The 23,929-nt window shown below is 49.8% G+C and overlaps 1 protein-coding gene across 1 annotated transcript in view; it reads right to left on the bottom strand.

The window, feature by feature from the left end:
- PLXNA4 (plexin A4) overlaps nucleotides 1-23,929 on the bottom strand; it is a 475,557-nt gene that overhangs the window by 388,166 nt on the left and 63,462 nt on the right. The window contains exon 2 of the mRNA XM_055590947.1: nucleotides 14,150-15,401. Within this exon, the coding sequence (XP_055446922.1) occupies nucleotides 14,150-15,334 (1,185 nt within the window). The 5' untranslated portion in view covers nucleotides 15,335-15,401. The remainder of the gene's footprint in view (nucleotides 1-14,149; nucleotides 15,402-23,929) is intronic.

A 23,929-nucleotide genomic window follows, 5' to 3' on the forward strand; every position in this document is an offset into this window, starting at 1 on the left:
CTCAGAGAGGTGTGATCAAGATTAAAGGCACTAAGGTTATCAAGATGAAAGAGCAAAGGTGGTTCTTCCTAAAGATCTATCAGGCCATTGAGGCTGAATAAAGGAGAAATAGTCTTAGGTCCAGAAGGGTTAGGGCTGGGTGTGTGTGTTAGTCCCTCAGGCACGTCCGACTCTTTGAGATCTGAGAGAATCTTGCCCGGAGAATCCCATGGACTGCAGCCCGCCAGGCTCCTCTGTCCATGGAAATCTCCAGGCAAGAATACTGGAGTGGTGTGCCATTCCCTTCTCCAGGGGATCTTCCCAACCCAGGGATCAAACCAGGGTCTCCCGCATTGCAGGCAGATTCTTTACTGTCTGAGCCACCAAGGAAGCCCGGTTAGAGTTAGGGCCGCTCCTTAGAAATGCAAATTCTGGTCACCCCCACCCCAGATCTACTGAATCAGAAACTCTGGAGCTGGGGCTCAGAGATCTGCATCTTAACCCCTTCCAGATGATTTAGTAAGAAGCACCATCCCAGGTCATCACGGGGGTCTCTTCCTGGCTGAGGGTGCCACAGACTAGGCCCAGGAGAGAACGCCATGTGACAAGCATAACTACCGGAGCAGGACCCACTAGACCTGGAGGCAGAGGGGCCCCGTGGCCACCTCCCCGAGCCGAGCAGCGGTGGTGAAGGTGGCGTGGGGAGCCAGAGCTGACACTCCGAATTACAATCTAATAGCTTACCGCGCTTACCTCGCACTCAGCGGCAAAGGTTACCGTGCAATTACGTGTCGCTACATACAAATGACAGAGCAGTTACGGTTACTTTACCAATTACAGGGAAATTGCTCCCACTCTGCAGACAGACTGGCACTCTGAAAAGCTCTATCATCTCCACAGAAAGGGGATTTTAAGTGCTGCCAGCATCCTTCCTGCTCAGTCTCCCCAGGCTGCAGGGCAGAGCTGCAGAGCAGCCACCCAGGGACCCCAGCAGTTTCTGGTGGTCTCTGCAGAGACCCTCTGAGAAGGGCTGAAGAAGGAGTAGACCTGGGAGACAGTGGGCATCACCCTCCGACCCCTGCCCCACCACCACCCTCATAACCTGGGCCAATCCATCCTGAAGCCCTCCAGTGATGAGGCCTTGGGTGGGGACCTGATTCTGAAATCACTCTTCATCCTGGCTAGCATGGCCCCCAGCCTGGTTCCAGATGCATCCCTCTTGCCGGGTGGAACTGTTTTAGCCCCGCCCTTAGTCACCCCACCTTTGCAGAAACCCCAGATCAAGTCCTTATTATGGAAAGATCAGAACTGAACCAGAGCTCAGTGGTCCAAAAGCAGTGCTAATGAGATAAAGGTCACCAGGTCCATGCCCCTGTGGGCCAATTAGCTCAGCTCTGGGACCTGGTCTCTTCCATAGCCATAGGCTTCCCCTTTCACCCCAGATGTCCACTGTTTACAAATATCCCAGACTGATCCAAAGGAGGCTGACCAGGTGAGCCTGCGGGGATGGGCGAATCCTCCACCTGGGGATACAGCTGCCAACCGCTCTGAGCTGGCAGCCACCGTTTCTGAACCCAGGAAGGAAAAATACAAAGTCAGACCTGGTCCTCCCATTGCTCATGGTAGCTCCTGGCCTAGCAGAGAGAGGAATCCTTCCATCTGGGAGCAAACCCATTCTCCAGCTCTCTCTGAAGACAAAAGTAGCATCCAGCCTCGAGCCATCTAGTCCTGAGCACCCCGCACCCACCCCCAAAACTAGGAGGCTGGACCATTATGGGGAAGAAGGCATCTGAGACCTTCCCAAGCTCACCCACTGGGGGGCCTTCAGTTGGGCCTTTTTCCATCCAACTTTTGGTCTCTTGGGCTACTGGAGCTCTCCGTTGCCACTAGAGGACACTGAGGCACTAAATGAAGACAGCCGTATTTATTGTTCCTCACTGATTACTTTGCTTAAGAGTGTTTAGGAGGATCTACTAGGCACCAAGCAGCCGGTGAGGACCTAACAATAGAAAGATGGCTTGGAGGACCTGCAGCCCAGGTCCATGACTAGACAAGGCCATGTATGCCCAGCTTCAGTTGTGCACTGGGGCTGGAGGGACAGAGGGTGGGACCATGACTGCTGAGGGGGGCAGTAAGGCTTCAAGGAAGAGGCAACACGGGGGGTCAATTGTGGGTTCTCCATCCAGGACAGGGCATGGCCATGCTTTCACACATTGTACAATTTCAGAGGAAATTGACCCCAGAGCTTAGAACTGAACAGCCCCATTTTACAGAAGAGAAAAATGGAGGCTTAGAGAGTGAATTGACCTCTCGTGTTCTATCAAGGTACTGAGAAATAGATACCAGAACCCCATATTCCCAGTCTGGAGGGAAAAAAAAGTGGTACTACATAGAGGCTTCCTCTAGGGTGCTGGAGGGTGGCGCCAAAGGGACCAGGATCAGGGACCTGGTCTCTCAACATGCAGGATGGGACAGGCTGCTGGAGGGACAGGCCTGACTTCTTTTGCTACCATCCAGGAAAAGCCTCCTGCCCATCTGTGATCTCTGGGAGAAACCAAACCTCCTGTCTGGAGGAGGCCCTTGGCCAGTCATCAGAGTGGGCTTCCTCCTTTCCTGGGCCAACCTGTCCCTAAGGAGAGGGAAAGCTGAAGTTTAGAAAAGAAATACAAGTTAGGAAAAAAAGAGGTGCCTATTGACGTGGAAGAGTAAAGGTCTTTAGATTCTTCATGCTCAGGGGCCCCAAACATGTACCCACTAATTAATTACACTTACACACACACACACACACACACACACATATACTGGGAGCTGACCAGAGTAGAGCTCCACAGGAAACAGGGACTAGGTGAATTACACATGTGGGATTCCTTTATAAAGGGAGATATTGATCAGGTAAGTACAGTAGCTCATGTCTAAATACAGACTCTAGCTGTATATCTCTGCAGTGCAGGAGGGTAATGATCCCCACTTATTGGGGCCAGATCTCAAATAGAACCGCTGACCCCATGCATTCATAGATGTGCCAGGCTCTGATGCCCACGGCATATCTATCCCTGGAGGTGACTCTGTGTGCCCTCTGACAGCAGGCAGGGAGGGAAGCAGGGAGAGTCCTCAGGGGGGCAGGAACCTCATGGGGAGGCTCTGGTTGGCTTAAGGTTACTCTCATTAGAAAGCTTGTTTCACCATAAAATATTCCCATGTGCCTTGAGCACTCATTTCTAAAACAAAGAGATCTAAAAACTCAGACAATATCGCCCTACGATTGCTTACTGTTTTTCATAACCTTTCCTCTTTTTCATACTTTCTAACCCTCTCCGAAGCTCTGCCCAGGGCCCAGGCTGATCCCAGGCAGTCAAACTCACTTCAGAGTCAGAGAAACCCCAGTAGAGGCAAAGGTTGGCCCCACACCTCGGCCGTGAGCCCAGATGTCAAGAAAAGAGCATGAAGGAGACGTCATCCACTTAGTTACTAACACATTATCTCAGAACAGCTCTTTATTGTGTCTTTTTCAATGAGATTGAAGAAGTGAATGTGCAGAGAGAGAGAGAGGAAGCCAGCAGACCGCAGTCACAGTAACCTGGTTAGACCAACACGTTATCGAAGGGGCTTTGTGAAAAGTGTCTTGGGGTTGGAAAAAGGACCCAATGAATCACACCAAGATTCCCAATGAGCTATGCGCCCCGTTTCTAAGCATCTCACAGAGATGGGTACCAAAACACGGGTCGTCTAAGTGGCCATTCACTCATCATGATAACAAGTTATCTTTCTAATAGGCAACTAATGCCACTAATTTGAGCTGCTTTCCCAAGAGAGGAACACTAAGCCCACTCCAGGCTGTAACCAATGGCGAGCCATAGCAATGCACCCCTCCTAGGAATTGCTGAGCATGGCAGGCAAAGAGCAGCTCCAAGTCAGGAACCCCAGGGATCAAACCCCTGACCTTCTCCTCATTAGCTCAGCTGCTGAGAGTCCCAGGTTCCTCCCTCTGGGTAAGCAGAGAGGGCCATGACACCATGACCAGAGATTCAGGCTGGCCAAGCAAGAGAAACACGGATGAAACTCCACTAGTCCTGTTCTGCAGGTAACCTCCACGATGGGTTCGGTGCAGAAGCCAAAGCTGGACCCCTGGGAAAGACCAAAGAAGGCCTTGGAATGGCACCAAGCAAAACCCACATGTGCGTCCCTTTCCTTGGGTACCTTAAGCTTCAGAGGTCCCCAGCGGCTGCCTGTCGAGGACCAAGAGCCACCTCCCCGTCCCCAGACCATCAATTCCACGTCCCCACTGCTCTCCCTGTCTACTGCAGACAACCTGAGCCGCCACCGGAACTGTGATTGGAGCGGGGCACACCACAATGATTAAGTTTGCGTGTTTTCTGGCCGGCGCTGGGAAGCAGTGGCCCTGCTCGCCAGGCTGAATTACGGGGGAGGTCATTCCCTTGTTAGGAGGAATAAATTTTATTAGCCCCAGTCTCGTTGCCATGCATCTTCCCCCTCTTCGCTCCTCGGGCCCGAGTGTGGGTCTGGATAATGTTGCCGGCACGCAGAATAAATCAGCCGAACAAATCCCATTATATTTTGGAACACTGACAGAGACACAGTAATGACACCGAGACTGGGAAAAGATGCAGGCTTTCTTCTCCCCCCGCTGATGCCGTTTCGTATATGCGGAAGGCATGCGGGGCCCAATTCACTAGGAAAAATTAAAAAAAATATGTAAATTGAGGGACTGAATGGAGAACTCCGTGAGTTGTCTTTTTTCCTTCTTTCCACTAACTTTGTAAATGAGGTGACGCCAGCGCCGTGTGCCAACGTGGAGCCATTCCCTTCTGCCTTACAAAAACCAGAGGAGCACAGGAAGGTGACCGCAGGGAGGATCTAACTGGAAATGTCTCCTCTCCTCCAAAGGCCTTGACTTTGTATTCATATCATGTGCTGGATGGCAGGGAAGGCGGGTGGGCACGCTCAAGGCCTGGGATTCCGAACATAACATCTGGGTCAGGCACAGCCCAAATTTCTCAAAAGCAGACATCGGTGGAGAAAAAAAAAAAAACATTAAGTATGAAAGCACAGCAATATTATGAAATCCCTTTCTGTCTCCTCAGGTGGTTACTGTAACCCAAGGAGACTGTACGGATGATGCCATGAGCTATTTCAGTGTTCTACAAATATAAGGTGTTCTGTGTCTATCATCACTTATGAATGTCTCTGTATTTCTCTTTCCCTAGGAGTCTCGGCACACTTTATTAAAGGGATATGGTTTTATCGCCTCCTTCTAAAAGATGAAATGTATGATTCAAAGCAAAAGGGAAACCGCTCACCAGCTCAGTGACCTCTCAAGAGATGGACCTGGCTGAGACTCAAAGACCCAAGCTCGCAGGCCAGCATCCTGGCCAAGACGCCACCCTGAGAGGATGATAGGAGTTGAAGGAAAGGAAGACCTGGATGGATAAGTCGGGCTGGTCTGTGTGCTGATGGAATGAGAGGCTCAGCTGCTGATTTGGGCTGGGCCATTGCACACCGTCTAGGGGTGTGTGTGCACAAGTGTGTGTGTACACGGGTGTAGGTATATAGCTCTACTTGCGGTGTGAGCTGCTGTGTGTGGTGTAGGGGTGTGGGGGAGGATCCATCACAGAAACGGGGAGCCTCAGGGATGTCTTGCGCAGAGTATGAGTGTGAGAAAGTGAAGGACAACAGAGAGAGCAACAGAGGTAAAAGACAGGGGACAGGCAGTGTGAGTCGGACATCCAGGCAGAGAGGATGTGTGTGCACGTGTGGATGTGCACCAGGGTGCACGCCTCTGTGCAGGGCTTCATGAAGTCAGGGTCAGGATCTCAATGTGAAGACATGGCAAGGCTGCCCCATGCCCTAATTCCCCGCTGGGCAAACCCCGCCCTGTGGCCATGCCAGCTGTCTGTGTTAACATCTGCAGGCCTGATTCCTGGATCTCATCACCCTCCCTGCTGGCCCGATGGGCTCCAGAGTGGTTCCTAGGAAGTCACACCCAGCCTAGGAGGCCAGCTTCAAGCCCCTTCCTCTCACCAGGTCCAGCTCATCACCTACAGCTTGGCCACCATCAGGGACCCAAAGCCCTGCATACTCTTGGCCGGGATGTAACGTTTATTGCAAATGCTTTCTCCCAAAGAGAAAGAGGTAGGTGTCCTTTTCACCTGAATACCTGAGACAGAAGCCTTCTCGTGGGGAGAGGGAAGAAGCTTGAATCTATAATGACTGGAGTTGTGACGCGGCAGGCCCCCAGTGCTAAACCAGAAGGGGTCATGGGGCTGTGAGGGGTGGGGGCTTGCACCGAAGTGCAAGGAGATTTGTGATGTGTGCTGTCAGGGGGATTTGAGTGTGGCATATAGGCTGGGTCCCAGTATGTGTGTGTGTGTGTGTGTGTGTGCGTGTGTGTGTGTGTGTGAGTGAGTCTTGAATGTATTAGAGCTGAGGAAGGAGGGATGGGGGGCACGCAGGAGCAGGAGATTATGGTCTAAGAGAGGACTTTAGCTGAGCAGAAAGAGAAAGCCTTGCCTTGCGCCATAAACAACAGGATACGCCCATCTAGTCAGAGCCGCACTTCCTGCCGACAGGAAAAGAAAACAGCCCGAGCAGATGGGCACAATCCAGCCCCCGGAGCCTGGGGTGGCTGCCTGGCCGTTCCGGATACGGACTCTGGTGGAGTGTCAGGATCCCAGGCGCCAGACCTCACTGAGTGACCATCCAGGCTGGGCAGGGAGGCCAGCCCGTGTCCAGGGAGTGACCCTGTCCCCTCCCAGGGCTGCCGTGCGAGAGCAGTGGTGAGTCAGAGTGATGGCACACACCAGCGGGTTCTCCTCCACTGCCGATGTGAAGCGAAGCTTGGGGTTAAAAATGAAAAGCTCAGTCCGAGTGCCTCTGTGAGTCTGAGAGGGACTGGCAAGTCAACCCAAAGTTGAGAAGATGCCTGGTCTGGCAACGGCTCTCAATCAGGGGCTCCAGGAAACGTGAGGGATTTCCTGGTTCTGCAGTGACCGCAGAGTCCCGTGGGCACGTAGGACTACAGTCCAGCAACGCAAGTGCCCAGCACCACCAATCATCCCCCTGCCCCAGGTCCCACTACAGCCCTATCGAGAAACACCAGTGGGAAGAGCCACAGGCTGAGAATTAGGATGTATAGAAGGTTCAGCTCCACCAATTACATGACCTTCAGTGAAGTCCTTGACTTTTCCGATCCTCTATTTCCTCAACTAGATGGGACGTCTGCCTTCCCTATTATCCTACAGAACTGCTGGGAGAAGAAAAGGAGGTGATGAAGCCCTTTAAATGTTGTCAGGCCCCACAAGGACTCCAGTGGGATTGCCAGGCGGATCAGAGGCCAACACACTCTACTTGGAGGCTAGACAGGGGCAAAGTGGGAATTCTGGTCACAGTTTCTGCCCCATGGACCAATGTCTTCTATTGGACGGTCACTCTAAGTTCAAGCCTTGGAGGCGGAGATTAAGCAGCTGAGTTCTGGTGGCTTAGATAGTAAAGAATCTGCCTGCTATGCAGGAGACCCAAGTTCAGTCCCTGGGTTCAGAAGATCCCCTGGAGGAGGGCATGGCAACCCACTCCAATATTCTTGCCTGTAGAAATCCATGGACAGAGGAGCCTGGCGGGCTATAGTCCAGGGGGTCACAAAGAGTTGGAGACTGATGTTTTCTGCCCCACCAGCCTTCTCAGCATTAAAACTGATGCTGCCTAACTCCTACACCCACTTCTCAACTGGTTCCAAACTTAGGGAAGACTTAAGTGGCATGAGTGATGGTCACTCCCAGGGCCACAGCCCTTGTTCCCATCACAGAGGCTATAATGACCTGCTTGGAGGCATCTCCCTTCTGGACTCCTAGGCTCCTAGAGACTGATGTCATTTCATGATTCTTGGCATCAGCCAGGAGAGAGTACATTGCCAAAGGCCTAATAAAAATTTCATCCATTCAATAACTCATTTGTAGGCAGAAGGGCTAGTGTTCTGTAGGTGACCCCGGAAGGCTGAAGAAAGGGTGAGGAAGTGTAGATAGCCATTCCTGGGGAGCAGTAGGATGCCTGGATTCTCTACCCATGAAGAACACAAGGTCTTGGAGCCCAACAGCACACTTTCTAGCCTGGTGGCCTTACTCCAGGTCAGGATTCTTGGGGCTCCCAGAAAGCGACTGAGAGCTGTTACCTTGGCCTGCTCAGGTCATGGGATATGACAAGAGCCTTGGGCTATGAGCTCCTCACCTCAACTGCAGACAGAAGAAGGTGTGGGGAGACCAGGCAGTAGCCCTTAAAGGGACCAAAGATAGAGACCATCTCAGTGCTAAGTAACAGAAACACAGAAATTACACTGCCATCTTTAACCCTCACCCCAGATGCTCACCAGCAAAGGGCGTTAGGCTGGTCTACAGTCTCCTAAATCCTAAGACACACTAGGAGGAGGCCTGGTTGATCCCTCTAGGACCCATCCTCTGCCGAGGCCCTCCTGAGGTCCTTAGAGCAATTTTCAGATACCAGCCCATTTGTTCTTGGATACCTCTTTCCATCCAGGCTGGGGAAAAAAAACCAGGACCCAAGAAGGAATGGGCCAGAAGGCAAAGGTAGAAGTTTCTTCTCCCCTCCCCAACCCTGCCCTCCCCAAGCACCAGCAAACACCCGGGCTGCTTCCCCAGCCTCTACACCTGATGCCCATTCTGGGATTTGCATTTGCAACATGCACTGACACTCACTGGGACACAATCCCATGAGGAAGCCACTTCTTGCCGACTGGCCCTTATTCATGATGGGAGCTCAACCAGACTTCCCTGGTTCTCCAAGAGTAAAGACAACAGGTTGCTCCCTACAGGTCAAGACTCCAGGTTCCCAGCCCAAAGTCTGTCCTCTCACCTGGTCACCAGGCTATGGGCCACACATGGCTCCGCTGATGCCCCACACATGCAGGCCCTCAGACCTCATCTTCCCTGAGTACAGCTGAATACAGCAGGGACCTGGTGAGGAGGTGGGGCCTCAGGTTCATACTGCTTCCTGCTCTGAGTCCTGGAGGCATGAGTTCAGGGGAAGAAATGTGAATCCCAGGAAATGGAAGAGACCAGAAAAGCCTGAAGAACGCCATGGGACAAGTATTCTAGCTCAAGGAATTAGGACAAGAGTGCATTAAAAACGAGTCACTGGGCAAAAGGGATGGACTTCCAGTTATAAAATAAATTAGTCCTGGAATGTAATGTAGAGCATGGTGATACAGTTCATGATACTGTATGGGCTTCCCAGGTGGTGCTAATGGTAAAGAACCTGCCTGCCAATTCAGGAGACAAAAGAGATATGGGTTCAATCCCTGGGTTGGGAAGATCCCCTGGAGGAGGGAATGGCAATCTACTCCAGTATTCTTGCTATGGACAGAGGAGCCTGGCGGGCTACAGTCCATGGGGTTGCAAAGAGTCAGACACAACTGAAGCAACTTAGCATGGACACACTGTGTTGTATATTTGAGAGTTGCTAAGGGAGTACAAACTGTGGAAATTTCTTCAAGAAATGGGAATACCAGACCACCTGACCTGCCTCCTGAGAAATCTGTATTCAGGTCAAGAAGGAACAGTTAGAACTGGACATGGAACAACAGACTTGTTCCAAATCAGGAAAAGAGTACATCTACATTGTATATTGTCACCTTGCTTATTTAACTTATATGCAGAGTACATCATGAAAAATGCTGGGCTGGAGGAAGCACAAGCTGGAATCAAGATTCCCGGGAGAAATAGCAATAACCTCAGATACCCAGATGACACCACCCTTATGGCAGAAAGCGAAGAAGAACTAAAGAACATCTTGACGAAAGTGGAAGAGGAGAGAGAAAAAGTTGGCTTAAAACTCAACATTCAGAAAACTAAGATTATGGCATCTGGTCCCATCACTTCATGGCAAATAGATCAGGAAACAGTGGAAACAGTGAGAGACTATTTTCGGGGGGCTCCAAAATCACTGCAGATGGTGACTGCAGCCATGAAATTAAAAGACAGTTGCTCTTGGAAGAAAAGTTATGACCAACCTAGACAGCTTATTAAAAAGTAGAGACATTACTTTGCCAACGAAGATCCGTCTAATCAAAGCTATGGTTTTTCCAGTAGTCATGTATGGATATGAGAGTTGGACTATAAAGAAAGCTAAATGCTGAAGAATTGATGCTTTTGAACTGTGGTATTGGAGAACTCTTGAGAGTCCCTTGGACTAGATCCAACCAGTCAATACTAAAGGAAATCAATCCTGAATATTCATTGGAAGGACTGGCTGAAGCTGAAACTCCAATACTTTGGCCACCTGATGCAAAGAACTCACTCATTGGAAAAGACGTTGATGCTGGGAAAAATTGAAGGTGGGAGGAGAAGGGGATGACAATAGAGGATGAGATGGTTGGATAGCATCACTGACTCAATGGACATGAGTTTGAGTAAACTCTGGGAGTTGATGATGGACAGGGAGGCCTGGCGTGCTGCAGTCCATGGGGTTGCAAAGAGTCGGACAAGACTGATTGACTGAACTGAACAGAGTAGAGGTTTGTTTTTTAGTATAATTGCTTTACAATGTTGCGTTAGTTTCTGCTGTACTATATGAATCAGCTAAATGTATACATATATCCCCTCCCTCTTGAGCCTCCCTCCCACGCCCCCCATCCCACCCCTCTAGGTCATCGCAGAGCACTGAGCTGAGCTCCCTGTGCTTTGCAGCAGCTTCCGACTAGCTAGCTATTTTACTCATGGTAGTGTATATATGTCAATGCCACAAGAGAATAGACCTTAAAAGTCCTGATCATAAGAAAACATGTAACTACGTATGGTGATGGATTGTTAACTAGACTCTTGCAGTGATCATTTTGCAATATATACAAATATTGAACAATTATGCTCTACATCTGAAACTAATGTCATGTTACATGTCAATTTCATCTCCATTTTAAAATGAACCACTTTGTAAGCTCTTTGAGCTGTAACTATGACAAAACCTACAGGGGACCCCAATCCTACAAAACATAAGTCCTAAAGTCAGCCTCCTGTGCCTTACACATCCCTCCTCCACTTTCCTGCTTGAAACGTCACAGGACAGAGGTCATCTGAGATTGTGTTTCCCTTCTCAGGCCTCAAGGGAATCCCAGACTCCAGGCAAAACAAAACAAAACAAAATTCTAGAATTCATCCCATCCCCATCCCTCATTGCCTCAGGGTAAGAAGGCATAAGGGAAAGGAATGCAATGGCCTTGAGAATTAAGAGTGGGGGGGGTGGGAGGCTGGGTTTGCTAACAGTGTCCCTGAGAGGGCTCCTCAATGGGAATGCTCAGGAGCCTGGCCTGGCTGAGGCGGGTGAAACCTGTGTGGTCTGGGCTGAGGCCAAAAGAAGCGTAGCCTAGCCCCAGAGCAAAGTAACTCGAGCATCGGCTGAATCAAAAGAAACTGATACTGTGCATTAAAAGCCAGTGTGGTCTTTTTGACTGGCTGGGGAGACAGCCCCAGCCCTGTGTGGAGTTTCTGGCCTCCTCCTTTCTGCTCTCAACCCTGAACTTGCCTCGAACTTGAAAAGGCTAATTAAAGCCCAAAGAAAAATCAAAAGCTTGTTATCTGGCTCCATTAGTCCCAGTACTGGCATTAGCCTGTCTTGCAAAGCTGCCTTTCCTCTGTTCTCTCCAAGGCCGCCAGGCGGATGTTAGGACCTACAGCTCTGCAGACTCCCCATGATGAACTCTGCTTTTTGTGCTGTGGCAGGGAGCAAAGGCAAGACAAATGCTTGCCTGTGGGCAGTCAGGCTGATCCCCGCCGCTGATTTTACTCCCAAAAGCATTGCCCCAAAAGACAGGCTAGGAGCAAGTTTTCTGCAGCAAAAATAGCCAACCCCTCTAATCTCAAAAGAACTAGCTGTTAAGTAAGCACACAGCATAAACTTATTATTTTCTAACACAAGGAGCATGTGTGTGAGCTCATGGGGGTATTTCTTGTGTACATGCATATGCATGTGTATAGAGGTGTGTGGGCATGTGTGAAAGTGTGGTGGTGAGAGGCAAGAGTTTTCTCCTCAAATGCAGTCTCTGCCATGCACACACAAAGTATGTGACTTAGGGCAACTCACTCAAGTTGTCGGGCCTCAGAACAAATATACAGATTGGGAGATCTCTGAGCACCTTCCCATGGAAACACTCTTGGGGCATTTCCCCCAGGGACCTTCATCTGAGTGTGTAATAAGCATACACACAGCACAGCATCTGGCCTGTCATTCATTGTCTTCATGTGGGAGCAGTCCACAGCCCAGGAAGCCCATAAACCCATCTTATGGATTCGTGAGTGGATCACCTACTGCCCAAACCAAAGTCTCTAGGGCTCAGCAGATACAAGGGAGTCCCCTCCATTCCCTGGCCTCAAGTCCCCTCAATGTATTGCTTCCTTCTTTGGCTCATGGTGACTCTTCAATGCCTTTTCAATTCCCTTTGTGACACTAGGGGCGTCTCCTGGCTTTTCAGGACCTCCAAGAAGAAATGACATCTTATAATTTCAGCCTCTGGAAAATGCATCACTAGAAAACAGCCTGAGCCTAAATGCTAGGGCACCAAAGACAAACTTTGGGTGGCAAGTGAGTTCCTTCTTTCTCTTCCTCTCCCCTGCCATCACCCCAAATCCCAGTACCCCGAGGAACGACCTCACCACATGCTGGGGGTGGGGTGCCAGTGCCCTCTGAGGGCTGCTTGGCAAGCAGCCACACTTTATGAATGAAACTTGCACTTCTTAAATCAGTCCAAACACCCTCTCCTAATGTGGGATTCCATCAAAGTTTGACGAGGAGTCAAGAACTACATCCACACATATGCATGCTTCTACCTGATGAGTGAACTGACTTTTCTTCTCCTACACTAATATTACGGTATAGTTTTCTCAAACAAGGTTCATAATTTTTCAAATGGACAATAAATAGGAAAAAGGGAAAGGAGAGTGACACAGGGCATAGAAGATGCCAATAGCTGAACCTTCCAAGTCACTTGAAGAGTGGTTGAGAAAAAACAACCATGAAGATGAACAGAAGTCAAGCCATAGAAAGGCAGAGGCTTTTCACTTTGGGTCACAAGTGGGTTAGGCTGGGAAAGGCAGGAGTCTGTGTCACCTGTAGCACCTGTGGTTACCCAGCAGCCTGAGGTCGTCTGTCCATCAGGACCCTGGGCAGGCTTCCCAAACCAACCCTTCATTCTCCCCTTCCTCCAGTTTCCTTCAGCCCTTCTGTCACCCAGCACTGCTCTATGGCTGCTTCTGGACATCGTGACATATCTCCTCCATGGAACTGTGCACACAGAAGATGCTTAACAAATGCAGTGTTCTAAGCAAGCTCTATTTTTCAACTATGTTCACTGGACTCTCATCCTATTCCTTCTGATCTTATTTTTCCATTTCCTAAAGACACAAGGGGCTAAAAACATACCTCTTCAGAAGTTCTACATCTACTCCAAATGTGAAATGACTGCCTCCCCTACTCCCAGTAGTGGTTTTACTCTAAGCTCTCCGCCCATCACCAAATGGTTTTATTCTATGGTCAGAAGGGTGACTAACAGGTGTGGTTGGTAAGAAGGTGGGTACACCAGTGCACGAGGTGAGGCATCCAAAGCCCGTGCTCTGGGACAGTCTGGAGGGATATGGTGGGGAGGGAGGCGGGAGGGGGGGTTCAGGATGCGGGTGGGACACATGTATACCTGTGGCTGATTCATGTTTATGTATGGGAAAAAAATCACAATATTGTAATATAATTATCTTCCAGTTAAAATAAATCAATTAATTAAAAAAAAAAGAAGGTGGGTACACATCTGGCATCACAGCACACACAATGCAGCCTTCAACAATGCCTGGTCCTCGCGGAATGTACAGCATACAATTCCCGCCTATTCTAGCCCCTCCTCTTTCAGCCAATGAGCCAATCAGAACAGAGAAAAGTGCCAATAGGAAATCTACATTCAGCTCCGGCTCTGACTCTCATAAGCTCAGTGCTAGTGGTCACAGCATGCCTGAGCTGCTGATGATCCGAGCCTAAGGAGCCCCAGAGGTGGGATATACTTGTCTCATCTACAAAACGGGACGACAGGTGGTTCACACCCTGTGGAGGCCACAGCCTGGGCCTCCTCACTGTGCCCTCCCAGCCCACAGGTCCTCCCTGGACTCACCGCGCTGCTGCAGGGAATGTCCTTCACCTTGAGCCAGGCCAGGTCCAGCGTGCCCTCGCCCCGGTAGCAGGACTGCAGCCGCTCCTTAATGCGGTCGTTGATTTGCTTTAGGATGAAAATGCATAAGGCCGACTCGTCCAGGGATTTCATCTTCCGTTTCTGGCCTTTGGAGAAGACGGTGAAGAGAAGGTCGTCCTCCGAGCGGACCCCAAGGGTCCGGGCGAGCACAGCCCCGGCTTTGGACAGGTAGGCGGCCTGCAGCAGGCGGTACTCCACCCCGCTGCGCTCACAGCCGATGGGCACCTCCACGTAGGAGTTGAAGGCTGTGTCCTCCTTGCAAAGCCTCACAAGCTTGGACGTATAAACCTGCTCCTTTGTGGTAGAGCCCGGGGGAGACACCATCTCAGGCTGGAGCGTCAAAAAATAGACAAAGTTGCCGCTGCTGAAGCCGTAGACATAGTAGATATCAAAGTCGGGGATGACGGTGAAAGTGTCCGAAGGGATCTTGATCATCGAGGCCACAAACTCGTCGTGGAAGACATATGCGAACATGCCGTCTGCCTCCGAGTTCTTGGTCAGTTTCCTGCTAGAGATGGTGGGGAAATACTCCGGCTTCCCATCCACAGCGGTGGCAATGAAGAGCTTGTCGTCCAGGTTGTTGTAGGAGACGATCACCCCAAAGACAGAGCCACTCTCGTTGACTCCTGACAGGTAGTGTTCCTTCTTGTGGAAAGGCTCCCCCAGCTTGAAGAGGTCCTCCAGCCTCAGCAGCTTGCAGATGCCCTGGTACAGGCTCCCGCAGGCGATTAGTCTGTTCTCCTTGTAGTCTATCAGCAGCATCTTGTTGACATTGTTGGTGGGGGTCAGGGGTTCATTGCATGTCTGGACGATGCGGGGCGGGTAGCACTTGGGGTTGTCCTCATCCGGCCCCGTCTGGTGGGTCACCAGGACCTTCAGGTCACTGGAGAGCTTGTAGATCCGGTTGACGGCCCCCACGTAAATGTGCCCTGTCCTCTCATCCACCACCAGGTGGTTGAAGCTCTCGGCGGGCTCCCCGCGGAAGGTGACGAAAGACCGCTTCTGGGACGGTGGAGGCGACTGCCGGGGGAGCAGAGTGGAGGAGCCCATCCCCACCATCAGGAGATGGGAGAGCAGGCAAGTCCAGTTCCAAGGCATGGCTTTCATTTCAGAGACGCGTCCTCGGGGCACGGGGCACTGGGCACAGCAGTGTCACGTGAGGAGTGCAGGCTCCCTGTGGGGGAAAGGAAAGAGGTGATGCTGATGGCAAAGGCCAGGTCTTAGTTTCACCCCATAGCTTGTCTGGCTGGGCCCTCAAAGCATCCTGCACACGCTGAAATAGATCTTCAAGGGGGGAAGCCAGGGCTGGTCCCCAGCATACATGTATGATTCAGCCCAAGCTAGTGGCAGCAGGTGGGCATGTCAGTAGTAGTACTAGTAATAATACTAGTGATGCTAGCAACAGTGATAAGGGTGGTGGTAATGATGATGATAATGTTGATGTTGATGATAGTCGTTGCCCACAGAATGCCTGACTGTGCATCAGTCACTGTCCAGCACCTTCCAGGGACTCTCATTTCATTTGAACAAATTTTTAGTGCTATGTATCTTCCACTTGCCCCTCCCCCCACCACACACACCCCCAGCTCTGCTCTCTTCCCTTCTCTGTGCCCAGGAGCCCTTACATCTGCAGGTTCCTTGCCCTTGGGCCGAGTTAGGTGAAGCCAAGTGAGGATAATCAGCAGAAACCCAGTGGGGTGGGGGGGTGGGGCAGAGAGGCTAGGAAGAGGGGAGGTGGGCTGAGTGTACTCGGCCTTCCCATCCCCAGGGTCTGTGAATTGCCTCCTGTCTGCCTCCATTTGGTCCTAGGGGAGATAACGGGCCTCCGTGTTTTTGCCCCTAAACACCGCCCTGCCTCTGAGGAGGCACCTGGTCAACAGCTCCTCTATTAACCTTTGTGCCAATGACCTGATTTGCATGTAGGATGTTTCCTACTAGGACCCTAACTAGCAGCCTCCTGATGTAAGTACCTCTGACACTCCCACTTTAGAGCGGAGGGCAGATATCCAAGATGCACAGGTAAAAGCAGTAAAGGTCATCCGACATCCCTGGGGATCCTGTGGTTAAGAATCCACCTGCCAACAATGCAAGGGAGATGGGTTTGATCCCCGGTCCAGGAAGATTCCACGTGCCTCAGAGCAACCAAGCCCCTGCGCCACAACTACTGAAGCTCTTGCACCTAGGGCCCATGCTTCTTCAAGAAGGGAAGTCACTTCAATGAGTAGCCCATGCACTGCAACTGGAGAGTAGCCCCTGCTCACCAGCACTAGAGAAAGCCCATGCGCACCAACAAAGACCCAGCATAGCCAAAAATAAATTAATTTTTGAAATGCTATATATGTATAAAACTATACTTGAATAAACTGACTCATTTTTTTAAAAAAAGCAAGAGAGCCCAACTCATACGTCCATGGAAACATCATACATGCAAATCAGGTCACTGGCACAAAGGTTAATTGAGGTCCACGCTCTCGTATTGTCCTGCTAAACCATTTCAGTTTACCCCAGCCGGGCACAGATGGGAATGTCCACCAGTGACGGCTTATACACAACAGATCAGTTCAAACAACCCTTCCTCGGGGGCTGTCCATTACAGCTCCAGCCCCCTGGGTCTGCACCTACTGCAGGGGAAGGTTCTCCTTTGCCCCTCCCCCCCACCCCAATCCCTGCTGGTCGGTGCAAGAGGCCAAATTAACAACCCGAATCCCAGATCCCTTCACTGTGTGTCAGCAATCCAGTCCTCTGGGTCCACTGCCCAGCTCTGAGCCTCGATGTCATTTTAATGAGGCAGATCTTGGCTGCCGCCCATAGTGAGGCCTCCTCTGAGAGGTTTTCATTAAAGGCAGAGAACAAATGCTTTAAGAAATGGTGAAGTAAATAAATAAATAAACAACTCCCTGTGGAACAATATAGTTTTCCATCCTAATGGTCTCATTCATTTCTATTCAAGATGCCTTTTGGCATGCATTTCCAGAAAATGGCTTTTCATATTTCTTCCAGTTCGGGAGAAATCTGGGAAGGAATGGCCTATGTCTTATTCAGGTACATCTCACCTCTGTGGAATTTCTTTCATTCTCCCCCCAGTCCCTGCCCAAATAACTCAGAAACAACCTGATGGGAAGAGGTAGGTGACTGAGCCAAAGACCTATCCCCCATCCCCCATCCCAAGCAACTTGTTAGTTACTGTTAGTCTCTCAGTCATGTCAGACTCTTTGCAACCCCATGGACTATAGCCCAACCAGGCTCCTCTGTGCATGGAATTCTCCAGGAAAGAACGCTGGAGTGGGTAGTCATTCTCTTGTCCAGGGTACCTTCCTGACCCAGGGATCGAACCTAGGTCTCCTGCATTACAGGCAGATTCTTTACCATCTGAGCCACCAGGGAACTCCCAAGCAGAGAGAGTGCAAAGTCCTAAATGAAATCAACCCTGAATATTCATTGGAAGGACTGATACTGAAGTTGAAGCTCCAATACCTTGGCCACCTGATGTGAGGAGCCTACTCATTGGAAAAGATCCTGATGCTGGGAAAGATTGAGGGCAGGGGGAGAAAGGGACGACAGAGGATGAGATGGTTGGATGGGATCATTGACTCAATGGACATGAGTTTGAACAAGCTCTGGGAGATGGTGAAGGACAGGGAAGCCTGGTATGCTGCAGTCCATGGGGTCCAAAAGAGTTGGACACAACTGAGCTAATAAACAAGAGACGAAAGAAGAAAGCTAAACAGAGACTTGACATTGTCAGCAAAGGTCCCAGTGAAAACCACAAATCTTCTCAAAAAAACATCAGAGGAGGGGAACTGGCGTGGAGGGTGTGGAGGATACCACACCCAGAACCAACAGCAGTCCTGTCAGCAGATGACCTTCATCTCTTCCCCCACAAGGCAAACATGTGCTCAGGGCACATTCCAAATGAGCAAGATACTGTGGATCCAAGGACAGTCGAGGCCTGACCAGGCCCTGGAAGAACCCTGAGTCAGGGGGGTGGATACCGCCAGAACCCCAGTTACTCAGATGATGGAATGTTAGATGATGGACTTCAAGAGCTCAGATGAGTACAGCTGACCTCTAACCTGGAGCAAGGGGAACAAGGAGAAGGCTGCAGGATGCCTCAGAGAGGCCAGGGCATTTGGGCTGAGCCTTGAACTTTGAGAGGACCTGAAGAGCTGGAGAGGAAGGGCCTCCCTGGAGAGAGGTTCTTGGAGCCACAGTGAGGGCACCCTCAGGGTGCACACCAGGAGGCATCTGTCTAGAAAACACGGTTCGTATGAGTCAGGAGGACATAGGGTGAGAAAGGGAGCCAGGACCTTGTCAAGGTGTCCCTGGGAAGTTGAGACTAAAATGCACGGTGTAGAAGAAAAAACTTGGGAGGAGCTTAGGTCCTGCTTCCAGAAAGGACCTCCATGCTCCTGTCGGTTTAACCTTTGCTGAAAGAACTGAGTTTGGAGCTGAGGCCTGTGAGAGCTCCCTGGGAGCAGGGGGTACCTTGTTCATTGGTGCGTCCACAGTGCCAGACCCACAGCTGACATGGAATGGAGACTCAAGACCTTTTTCTGGCTGGCAGGAAGAGGGTTGGAGGTGAGGAGGAGCATCAGCATCTGTGTATCACTTACAGGACCCCCGGCCCCAACCAAATGCTAGGACACCCATGACCTCACTCATCAGACACCTGTTGGCTGGGGTCAGAAGTGTTTGATTTGCTTTGCAGGTGAGGAAGCCAGCTCAGCAAGAGCACATGGCTCATGGCTCATGGCTCATAAGCTCGCAGAGCTGAGGCTGAAACCCAGCATTGGTGGTGGTGGTGGTCTAGTCACTAAGTCGTGTCTGACTCCTGAGACCCACCAGACTCCTCTGTCCATAGGATTTTCTAAGCAAGAATACTGGAATGGAGTGCCATTTCCTTTTCCAGGGGATCTTTCCAAACCAGGGATCGAACCTGGGTTTCCTGCACTACAGGCAGATTCTTTACTGACTGGGATACCAGGAAAGCTCAGGTGAAGCCCAGCATTGTAGTACTACAAAAGCTGTCCTCTTTCTAGTAAAGCACAATTCCAGAGCCCCCAGAAGTCAATTTTATTTTATTTACTTATTTATTTTTAAATTTTGATTCTTTCCAGTGAAAGCTCTTATCAAATTTGTTACACTGCTTCAGTTTTATGCTTTGTTTTTTTGGCCATGTGGCATGTGAGATCTTAGCCCCCCAAATAGGGATTGAACTCTCACCTCCTGCATTGGAAGGTGAAGTCTTAACCACTAGACCACTAGAGAAGTCCTGGAAGTCCATTTTAATCCACGTTAAGTTCCCACACACAGAAATCCCAATACATCACCCAGCAATATCTCTCCTAGCTCTGTAGGGGGAAAGCAAAGCCCCTGGAACCCCCAGGGCATAACCTCACAGGTAACGCCCATCAGGCAGGCACAGGTATTTATTTCTAAAAGCAATAATGACTGGAAAGTGCCTGGCACACAGTCTCTCCCGGCCCCAAGTAAGTGTTTCTTATGTGTGAGTTGTGGATGTTGTTGTGTTGTTGTTGTTGTTGACAAGACTTTAACAAGATTAGAAGGACTAGGATCAAAAAATACCCAAAGGTACCATCTCTGTAAGTGATGAGGGGTCAGGATGGTTCATTGTGAATTGCCTGTGCACATCTAAGTATCAGAATCTAGAAGTTTATCTGAAAGAGATGATCCATTTTGGACAATTCCAACCGCTGATTTTAGAGACAAGAAAGCTGTAACCCACAGATGTTAAATGACTTGCAGGAGGTCACGCAGTGAGCTCACAGTGGGGATGGGGTCAAGCTCAAGTCCCTGGACTCCCAATCCAGGGCTCTTCTCACCACCCTTGGCCTATCTCCCGACTTTACCTGAACCCCTTCAGCCTTTGTCTGAAGGAGCCTGCTTTATGGGTGCCATGTGCTCTGCTGGCTACTGCAGCTCTGAGAACACCGCTGCCAACAGCCAAATTCCAGCAGGGTTGGTAATCCTCATTCCAGACAGGCAGGTGAGGGTCAGGCCTCAGCCACCAGCCTTCTGGAGGGAACTGTCAACAGTCCCTGTATTGGAACCTGCCGAGCACCAGGAAAGCATGCCTGCCACAGCCCTGCCTTACTGTACCCACTCACAGGCCCACAAGCCAATCAACAGCTCTCTGGTTTGCAAGAGGCGAGACGAGGAAGCCTGTAATTATAAATTTACTGAGCAGAAAGGTGCCAGGCCTCATTCCCCATCTTCTATTAGGCACTGAAATGAGACACAGTTATGCATCTCAAACACTCGTCACCCTCATCTGGGGACGGCGAAATTACTGTGCCTGGAGAGGGGGGAACCCACAGAAAACAATAACGTGTGATAGGAATAACCAGCCTCTCATTTCACACACCACGAAAGAGACTGATTAGAAAACAAATAAGAGAAATGGAAGAGAATGGGGGAGGTAGGGATGTGAGCTCCAGGGATGTGGAGGGCCCCAGCTTGCCTCATCAGAGACCCCACCCAGTGCCACCGAGGGGTGAACCAACTGCAGCCCTCCCAGCCCAGTGCCAGACCCAAAGGTGGGTAGAGTTGCCCACCTGCCCCCGCCCAAGGCTGCCTGAGGCCGTCCATCCTGGCAAAGCTGGATTTAATTCTGGTAAGTGAGGATGTGACCTAGGAAACCCCCATTGAGATTCCAGGTCCCATCTGCCATTTCTCTCTTGGGTCATCACTCAGTTGATTTGAAAAACCAAGTATTGGAGGTGGCATTCAGCCCAGTTCAGATGCTTCAAGGCAAATAATGAAGCCGAGTCACCCCAAATGGCCCTGAAGGACTCAGGAACTAGGAAGAATGAGAAAGGCTCAGGAAGGTGGGACTGAAAGACTCTGAATCAAACCCAAACACGCTGCTGTTTTCCCCCTCTTTGAAATCAAATTTTAATTCTAAATCATCTCAGGAGAGGTGGGACTCATTTTTAGAAGCTGATCATCATTTTGATTAAAGAAATTGGGGCTTTGTTTTATGTGGCACGTGGTGAAGAGCTCAAACTAATTTTCATGAAATAGCATCATCTTCTCAGATTCTTGAGTGGCAGAGAAGAAAGTTATTATAGAGTAGTTTAAAAATAGCAATTACTGCACCAAATTACTTCTGAGTTTACAAAGTGTTTTCATATATATTACCTTGTTCTGACTGTACTGTGCATGCCAACCCTGTTAGGCAGAAGAAGTATTTGTAAGTAGGCAGCCTTTACTGATAAGGAAACAGATGCATGAGTAGTTATAGGTCCTGGCTGGGGTCACAGCCAGTCATACTGGGACTTGGAAATCTCTTCAGGTCTTCCTCGGTGGCACATAGTACCTTCCCTGACCCTCTGAACAGAATCCTCTTGTCCTCAGGACCTTTGCTATGGAATAATAGAACATCCAGAAAATGTCTTCTGGGATGGCGTTTCAAAAGACAAATCACAATCCATTTTGAGTCTAGAAATCAACCGAGCAGGCCACATGTGCTCTTTTTAATGAAATAAAATCGAGGAGAAAAATAAAAGCATGTCACATTTAGGAAGGATAAAACTTTTGTGAGACTGATGTTTCAGCCACGTAAGTGCATGCATGAGTGTGAAGTAAGTCTACTTCCTACAGTCGGTCACTGTCAGGGTAACTATGATGTGTCCACTTGACTGGGCCATGGTGCCCAGATATGTGGGCAAATGTTATCCTGGATGTTTCTGAGAGGGTGTTTTTGGATGCGATTACCATTTGAATCAGTGGACTTTGAGTGAGGCAGACTCCCCCCTATAATATGGGTGTGCAGCCACCCAATCAGTTGAAGACTGACTCAAACAAAAGCGTGACCTCCCCAAGGGAGAGGGAATTCTGCAGCCGATGCCTTTGGACTTGAACTACGACGACATGGGCTTTCCTCTGAGTCTCAAGTCTGCAGTCTTACTCTGCTGATTTTGGACTTGGAGCCTCTATAATTGCATGACCTAATTCCTTAAAATAAACCCCCCCCTCTCTCTACACACACACACACACACACACACACACACACACAGCTTCTGCTTCTCTGGAAAACCCTGACTAATACAGTCATGATCAAAAAACAAAAATTGGAAGACACTGTTAAGACACAGTAGACACCTGTTGTTTTTGCTACTATTCATTTATCCTCTAGAGATCCACCCCTTCACCCTTTCTCAGCCAAAAGTTTCTGGGAAAATTAACTTCACCCCTGGTTCAGGGGAGGACATGTCACCCAAGCTCAAACCAATCAGCACAGAGCAGGGGCAGGTCCCAGTGACTGGTTCAGGAATGGGCACTTGGTTGGATCAGAATCTCTGGGAGGCAATAGGCTTTGGACAGGAGTGCTGAGGAAAACATTCTAGGTCTGCCATTGGCTGTGTCCTTGGAGAGGGGCAGGCTTAAGAACTCTGGGCACCATCTTGTAACCAGAGGGGTTGGAGAGGGGAGGGGACCCTGAAGAGAGGGAAGCCTAGTGCCAGGAGGGCAGAGTTGAGCCAGGGCACGGAAAGTCCTGAGTCCCAGGTCCTGGTGATCACACAGATGTCTAAATCACGTGCACTGAAGTCAGCTCTATGCTTATACTTTTCAGCTACAGGAGCCAAAAATTCCCCTTTTACATAAGCCAGCAAGGGTTCTGGCACTTGTTAATGAAAGAATTATGACCCATACACAGAAAAATCCAGCCTCCCAGCCAAAAGAATAAGTGTCTCTCACCACATCCTCTCTAATAGATTGTCCTTTCATAAGAAGTAGTCATGCCTGGGTCCCACTGCCCCAGAGATAAACAAGAATTTTGCTAATATAATGAGTGTGTGTGTGCATGTTGACTTTCATAGTCTACCACAATGCTCCCCTGTCTGCTGGGCCTTTGCCTTGAAGGCCATGCTGACAAGTCTCTTTGGAACTTCACCTGTCCACACCCCCGTGTCTTCTGCATAGGTGGTTACCTGGCCTGGGATGACAACCCCAACCCCTGCCCTAAGGCCTCATTCTTCTGATGAATCTTGTCTGACCCTGGCATTGGTCTAGGACAGCCCCTCACCCATGTGTTACTGCAGGAACTCAGGTTTGTCTCACATCCCACAAACGCTGTTATATTTGCCCATTGATGCTCCCCCTTCTCTAAAAAATATGAGCTTCTGGAGGTTAGAAATTACTATGTATTTTTTGCCACTATTCTCTTCTATTTCAAGCCCAGAGCTGGATACATGGTTGGTATGTCATAAATGTTTGGGAATGCATAAACGAGTGGATGGATGAATTATGAATGAACGAGTTGATGAGTGACTAAATGAGGAATGAATGATGACTTCACAGAAGAGTGTATGAGACAGCAGCTGGGATTCCCCTACAACTGAAGTACCATGTAAATCTCAGTGCTGAGCCACTTAGGCCAAACTCACAATGCTGACTTTACCCACTGTAATCCAGGGCATGTAGCTACTTAAATAGCCTATTTTGTTCATTAAAAACATGTCTTCAAATGCAACGGGAAACTACATCTCTCAGACACGGTTTACAATGGGAGCTGCCAGTCTACCAAGTGGAACATCATAATAGGTTGCCTGGCATCCACAAATTAGACTTGAGGACCATCTCCCTACTCAGCATAGGAACTCAGCACAGACCCTGTTGAGAAGAAAGAGCTGGGCATGAAAACTAAACTGCAGTGAGGAAAAGAGACAACACAGGAGA

Source organism: Bubalus kerabau, chromosome 8 (genome assembly GCF_029407905.1).
Source record: "Bubalus kerabau isolate K-KA32 ecotype Philippines breed swamp buffalo chromosome 8, PCC_UOA_SB_1v2, whole genome shotgun sequence".
NCBI classification, from domain to species: Eukaryota; Metazoa; Chordata; class Mammalia; order Artiodactyla; family Bovidae; genus Bubalus; species Bubalus kerabau.